This window comes from Odontomachus brunneus, unplaced genomic scaffold (genome assembly GCF_010583005.1).
Source record: "Odontomachus brunneus isolate Ranch 3 - 2012 unplaced genomic scaffold, Obru_v1 Obru_scaffold_052, whole genome shotgun sequence".
Classification (NCBI taxonomy): domain Eukaryota; kingdom Metazoa; phylum Arthropoda; class Insecta; order Hymenoptera; family Formicidae; genus Odontomachus; species Odontomachus brunneus.
This window is the reverse complement of record NW_022639502.1, coordinates 2,046,745-2,054,382: the sequence shown is the minus strand read 5'-3', so window position 1 is coordinate 2,054,382 and position 7,638 is coordinate 2,046,745. Positions and strand designations below refer to the sequence as shown.

The following is a 7,638-nucleotide window of genomic DNA, read 5'->3' as shown; positions in this document are numbered from 1 at the left end:
AAATTTCTCAAAATTATAAATCTAAAATGTTACAAAGAATCGTTTCTACATTTGCATAAATTGCCACTTCCTGAGAAACAAATAATTTTATTATTTTACTAATTTTCTTCCTAATTGTGACATCATGACAATAATATGTATTTAAAATTGTCTAAATTTCATCATACATAAAAAAAGATTTAAATGATTTCTTGACTATCGCTACTGATTATGCTACATCCACCGCTTTCCTTTTTCCAGCTTAGACTCTTCTGACTGTTCTCCCACCCAGCTTGATATATTCTTATCAACCTGGACTTCGATTGGTGTACGGCGCAACGCACGCGTCGCTCGCTCTCAGCCGACCTCTGGCCGCCTCTGAGCCCCTCGCTAGTCACCACTAGTCACCCAGCAGCATTCAGGCGAAGTGGGTCTCGCGGTTCTCCAGTTGGATTTATATTGTCGTCACGTCGAGCCACGAGCAACCTTGAGTGCATCATGGCATCCGTATGCATCATCGGTTCCGGCAACTGGTAAGTTGAAACGAACATTAGCTCTCGGAAGAAGAAGGTGATAAGAACTCGGACGGTAGAGCGATATCGACGAGAATGAAAATCTGTGAAGTCCAGAATGTGATCGATTTGCACGTGCTGTCGCGCGCGCTCACGCAGATGTGGCGCACGTATTTGTTTACTCCGACCAGTCCGCGCGTGCTCCGACCAGTCACCGAGGTAGTTTCGAATTAATGAAGTGTTTCGCATAGAATCCACGTTACACAATACATGATTGACGTGCGCTGCTTATTTAGATAATAATGAATGATTAATAGTTACTTAAGTATTAATATGCGCGTGCCCATTTCACGCGTTTTGTTCGTACGAATGTATGAAAATATGTTTGAATGCGGTTGGATTAGAATTAGTTAAATTTGAAGTTAATTGCTAATTTTTTTCAGAAATAGTTACAGATTGAGAACAAAATATAATTTTTATCTTTTTTATAACTTCTCTCTTCCTTTCTATTTCTTTTCTTAAATTTTGGTAGGAAAAATAGTAGTCTTGTAGTTCCATGTCGTTAATGACATTAAATAAATTAAAATATTAATTTCAATTATATTTAATTCACAGGGGATCGGCTATCGCAAAGATAGTCGGCGCGAACGCGGAGAAGCAGAGCAAATTCGCCGATCGCGTTACTATGTATGTTTACGAAGAGATTATTAATGGGAAAAAATTGACAGAAATCATCAACGAGACCCACGAGAATATCAAATATCTTCCTGGACACAAAATTCCTGAGAATGTGGTAAAGTAGCTTTAAATTTGTTTTATCTAATGACTAAGTATCATTTAAAATTAACTAAAGGATGTAATTTATTTTTATATCTTTTTTACTAACTTTTTTCTTTAAACTGCGTATTTTAGGAAAACTTTAAAAGTTGAGTGTTAATTCTTGGAAATCAACTTGTAGAATTTTTGGAATTTTATACACGGCAGTTTCAACACGTTTCTTTCCTACGATTCTCCCAAATGTTTGGCGATATCAAAGTGCTAAGTTCAAGATCTTTGCATATCTGATATTTTTAATTTCTCTCTGATGTTACCTAAAATTAGAAAGTTGCGAAATAAGCTACCGACCTCGGCACTTCCAATCGCGCAGTATTGATTCACTTCAATTATTTATTAGCGATCTTGAACGTCATTTTCTGAACCTTGAACGCAGTCAAGGTAATCATATTGTTTTACTTGCGGCATTATTGTTGTATTTTCCGCAACGTCATCCGCTCACGTTCTCCAATTTTTTGCCGTGTCTTCTTTTAGAAAGTTCTTTTGTGAGACTCGTGCTTGTGTTAGACAATAGACCAGTGTGTCGTTTATAGTTCTAAAATATCAAAGTTATATAATTAAAGTCGCTGGGTTTGTGCATATTAAAAACAAGAATAGTGCATATTAAAAACTTGATCACCTTGATTAAATCGATTATTATTAGTTATATTATTCATAGCAGTTGCATTTGATAAATAATTTCGATTGTTTTTATTTTATTAATCTTATGTTTAAATCTTTAGTTCCATTTTTTGCAGTCGATATAATCTGTTGAAATAATTAGAGAATAATGGATTTGTGTGGGTTATCGTGATTATGGTTGATAAACCTAGGCCTTTAACTATATTTTCCGTAAAGGTAGCCTCCCGCGAAGAATCACTGTATGTGTGTAAAGCCGGCTAAGAATAACGCGTCTTCATGAAACATTCATCCTTCAGAAACACGATGCTATAGACGTATTCTCAGCCAAGTAGGAGTTAAAAAGGGAAACGATGGCGCGAGTAACTTAATGTACATCTTCATATGACTTGACTGAGAGACACATATAAATTGTCTTTTCACTACCAGTTATTGACATATCCTTTTGGCTGATTTAAAATTGATTTTTCCGATGTTCCGTTTGATTGCAGATCTAGTCAAATTAATTCAATGTTAGAAAATAAAAGGAAGATATTTTTAACTAAAAGCAAAATATTTAGAAAGTAAGAAAAGAAAAAATAATAATTTTTTCTTTTAAATTATATCACGTGATTGTATATTATCGATATTACCTTTTTATGAAATTCCTTAAATATAGTAGACGAGGACATGACATACAAATATTTTAGATAAATCAACTTTCAAACCGGTTTTCTTATTAACTATCTGTTCTCTTACATCACACTCTAATTAATATTCAACAATTTAAAATTCCAAGGACATGCATAAAACTACTCAAGACGAAGCATTTGAAGTATTTAGTATAAAAGAATCTCTGAAATATAAAAGTTTCAAACAATCGCATTTGTTCGATGTTAATATTCAAGAGATACTCCGAAATATCTCTTGAATATTAACATTTCCGAAGTAAATGGTTTTCTTATTAACTATCTGTTCTCTTACATCACACTCTAATTAATATTCAACAATTTAAAATTCCAAGGACATGCATAAAACTACTCAAGACGAAGCATTTGAAGTATTTAGTATAAAAGAATCTCTGAAATATAAAAGTTTCAAACAATCGCATTTGTTCGATGTTAATATTCAAGAGATACTCCGAAATATCTCTTGAATATTAACATTTCCGAAGTATCTATTTGCACTATTCTAGCCACGTCTATATGATATCCGAATACCATATAGTGGCTTATATTAAGCATAGGAAGCGTAAAACAGTGCGAATGAAAGTAACAGATAGAACACACGATATATTTTCCAGCATTCCATTGCTCCGAGCAATGTAGTATTAAATCTGTATCCAAGGTCGCATTATTTTCCGCGCTCGAAACGTATAATGGCTTTTAGTGTCATCGAGTACGCTGGATTAAAGCTGATAATACCGAAAACTTTCTCCAGTGACTTACAAATTATATGTTTACAAACTCTAAAAACTACTGTACATTCTTTCAATTGTAAATTTCACGACTGGTTTACAAAGACGATTTCTTCACCATGATTTATCTCAGAAAATCTGAGATAGAGGAGTCAATTTATTTAAATTTATAGCAACTTTTTATATCTCTTATTTATTATGACACTTTTGGAATCTCAATACCAGGATTTTAACACTTGTGGTATGATTAATTATCTCCAGATCGCAGTACCCGATGTAATAGAAGCTGCAAAAGATGCAGACATACTCATCTTCGTTGTGCCGCATCAATTCATTCGAAGGATATGCAGCACGTTGCAGGGGAAGATCAAATCCACCGCTGTTGGCCTTTCCTTGATCAAAGTATATCTTTCAAGCATATACACTCAACTGCTACATACACAGTAGCTTTTTATGATTTTTATTCAATCAATATGTAAATCAATTCATTCAGAATTTCTCTGCAGGGTTTTGACAAAAAAGAAGGAGGTGGCATCGAGCTTATCTCTCACATAATTTCAAGACAACTACAGATTCCTGTTTCGGTCTTGATGGGCGCTAACTTGGCTTCTGAAGTGGCGGAGGAGATGTTCTGCGAGACCACTATTGGTAAGATGATAAGATTTTAATTCTGAGTAATTGCTCTCGAGATATTAATTGTTCGCAGCAGTTTAAACGACTGTCGATAACATTACATCAAAGATAACTTTGAATGTTTGCAACGATAAAGAATACATTCGCGATACCTCTTGCAAAAACACGATGTATTGCGAGTTATGTAATCGCATAAATTATTTCGCAGTTCTGACTGTCCTAGATTTTTTATGGGTCCAATTCATGCATCAATGATTTTATTTTATTTTACACTTTTATTTTACACTTTTATTTTACACTTTTATTTATTTTTTTTTTTTTTATTTTATTTTACACCTTATTGCATCAATGATTCATGATGTTGAAACTCACTTGAAAGCAAATGTAATTTACAACTCAGATTGCGATTTGCAGGATGCAAGGACAAAGCGATGGCGCCGATACTCCGTGACCTGATTCAAACTTCGTATTTCAGGGTAGTAGTTGTCGAAGATGTAGATTCCGTGGAATGTTGCGGAGCGCTGAAGGTGCAATTATTTATAATTTTATAAATTATTCTTCTTATCTTTAATTAGACCCGAATATTTCATTTGATTTAATTTAATCTCGTTAAAAAGAACTTTGTGTTGATGATTTTTAGAATATAGTTGCCTGCGGTGCTGGTTTCGTCGACGGATTGGGTTTAGGTGATAACACGAAAGCCGCCGTAATCAGACTAGGTCTTATGGAAATGATAAAATTTGTCGACGTGTTCTTCCCGGGCGGAAAACTGGCGACATTCTTCGAAAGTTGTGGAGTAGCAGATTTGATTACGACATGTTACGGTGGACGCAACAGGAAAGTCTCGGAAGCCTTTGTCAAAACCGGCAAAGTAAGTAAAATACAACCTGTTTCAGGTCCAAAGGTATTTTTTAATCGGATTTTCAAAAATTATATAAATTAACTACAATTTTAACATCTCTTAGATATATAATAATTTTGTTCAATTTCCGCAACTGAGATGTAGAATTTTTGTTTAAACAGTTAAAAGTTTTGAAGAATAAATTTCTAGCAATTTGACACGTATATTATTTCCAACAATTTTATAAACATTTTATATATCACAATAATGTAACAAACTTTATCTTTATATAGTCGATTGAGACGTTAGAGAAGGAAATGCTAAACGGGCAGAAGCTACAGGGTCCGTTCACCGCTGAGGAGGTGAACTACATGTTGAAATCGAGGAATATGGAAAGTAGGTTCCCACTATTCACGGCGATTCACCGGATTTGCGTCGGTGAGCTAAAACCGACGGATTTAATCGACTGCATACGCAGCCATCCGGAACACATGTAAGCTCACAATTATCATCATAACGTTGAAAGTGGCTCGCGAACTTAAACCTAGGAACAATTAAACACGGTTCTATGGATCCCTTGTTACTGAAAATTCAGTAGCTTAATTTTAGTAAGCCCGAAGCCTATGAATTCAAGACAACATTTACGACAAACCGGTTTTGGGAAATATCAAATTGTCAAAGATTTTAAAAATATTAACTGTTTAGACTTAAGAGTATGCTATTTGATCCCAACCAGACCAAACCCAAGTTTCGTAAACTGAGTCTCCTTCGCCGATAAGATAAATCATGGAAGTTCGATAAGAACACGTCGCTCCAGATAACAGTCGTATGGATTGAAAATCTCATTAAAATTTTTATGTTTCGAGAGTTCGAGGAAATGTTGTAAAAAATTCCGGATTTTAAAAATCCGAAATTCTGTGAATCCCTTTTTAGGAATTTTTTCAATTTTTATAATTTTGACTTTACAATTCACGGCTTCGGGCCACTTACCAGTTAAAGGGTTCTTTAGATCCTATGTTTGAGAGATCGCACAGTTTAGTTAATAAAATTCCGCATCGCGTTGAGCGCGATGGACAAACAAATTGTTATATCTTACAAATGGAATATATATATATATATTTTTTCCTGAGACTATTCAATGTGTTAGCAGAGTAGACGGACTAGAGCTATAGATTTTTGATCGTCGATTGTTGTATGCGTTTCCGATTAATCAATCTCGACGTTATGTAAACCGAGAAAGAAGAAATATATACTTCATTATTTGTTAAGAAAAGAAAATAAAAATTCAGCTCTTCTGTCCTCTCTTTGTCTTCCCAAAAGGTCCCGAAGACAATGTCTTTTGTCGTTGATCGAATTCAAGGCCCTTAGTAATCCTTTCCTAATCGAATTACGTACAGAGCATATTACTAAAATATTTGAATAAGCTTCAGAAGCGAATTTTCGAAACAATGTAAAACAATCTATACGATTGAAAATGAACATTTGCAGTCCTTTCAGCGGCTTGTCCAAGCTTGGTTATTTTTAGTTAAAACCATATATAATTCTTTTGGCTGATGCGATAGTTATTTTGTCCGCAGTAATAATCACAGGCTTATAGTGTCAGCCTAAAAGGGTTAATTCGTATTCGCTCCGTATTTAGGAATGAAGACGCTCCGCTGTCATCGTCGTCGTCGACAACGCTGAAGTCGCCCTTAAGCCACCTGTGAAATATCAACCCAGTATTAATCATCGACAGAAGACTCAACGCCGCTTGAAAGTCAACGTCATAGTTTGCTCGAAAGCGCGACGTTGAAAGAAGTTCATCGAATTCAGTTGTCAAACCGCAGTGAAGTCCAATTGCTGGAAATCGTGTATTTCCAATATATTGACACGGTAGTTGTCGTATTATGTTCTTTTTGTATCGTCTAAGAAAATGTTACTTAATCAGATGAGCTCATTCTTTCGTCGATAGCTTAAAGAATGTTTCATCGATTAACATAATGAACAAAATGAACAAATCTAAAAGGCTCATCAAGATGGTCGGTGCATCCTAAGGACGCTCGATACAGCTGTGATAGTTAATAGACTGTCCAGGTCATAAAATGGATATAATTTCGTCATTTTTGATTATTGATAATCGTAATATACTTGCGTATGGCAAAACTTTATTTACATTTTTCTAATAATAACTAAGAATTTCTTCTATCTATAGTTACATTATTCAAACGAAATTGTAGGAAAAAACTGAACATTTTTTTATGGAATCATTGCTTTTTTAAGGAGTCGTCCTATATTTTAGCGTAAGATTATGAGTACTATAAAGCGTCTGTTATATATTATTAAGATTATCGTATTTGTAATCGAAAATTATTTTGGTAAAAGATGAAGCGATTTGTAAACATATAAGTGATTTACTCTTTAAAACCTTTAACTTTCATATATCTTAATTTTTCAATTTTTATAATACACATTCGTTTGTGCGCGTATTCATATATACAACTTAATTATATTTAATAAAGAGAGAAAAATTCTGATATCTCTCTCTCTCTCCCTTCTCTCTCTCTCTCTCTCTCTCTCTCTCTCTCTCTCTCTTTTTCTTGTATAATGTATAAATGTAAAATACGAATCCAAATTTTTGTTTTCAATTTCAATTCTTTCCGTGTTAGAAATTTTATAGATCTAAGTGTCCAGATCATTTTTTCATTTTCATTATCATCTGTAAAATTATTGCAAAATTTAAATTAGGGACAGATCATGTAGTGTCAAGTTCAGGCTTTGTTATCACTATTTGCACACCGCTAATTTCGTCATGGCGCTTCTTCACCATTCGGAGTTTTTGCTTGGTT

The 7,638-nt window shown here is 34.1% G+C and overlaps 1 protein-coding gene across 1 annotated transcript; it reads left to right on the top strand.

The window, feature by feature from the left end:
* Positions 1-345: 345 nt before the first annotated feature.
* LOC116845504 (glycerol-3-phosphate dehydrogenase [NAD(+)], cytoplasmic-like) lies at positions 346-7,195 on the top strand. Its single transcript, XM_032818274.1, has 8 exons — positions 346-512; positions 1,107-1,284; positions 3,601-3,741; positions 3,846-3,987; positions 4,387-4,499; positions 4,613-4,843; positions 5,107-5,306; positions 6,453-7,195. Exons 1-8 carry the CDS (start codon positions 478-480, stop codon positions 6,517-6,519), a joined length of 1,107 nt encoding a protein of 368 aa, XP_032674165.1. The 5' UTR covers positions 346-477; the 3' UTR covers positions 6,520-7,195.
* The last annotated feature ends 443 nt before the right edge of the window (positions 7,196-7,638 follow it).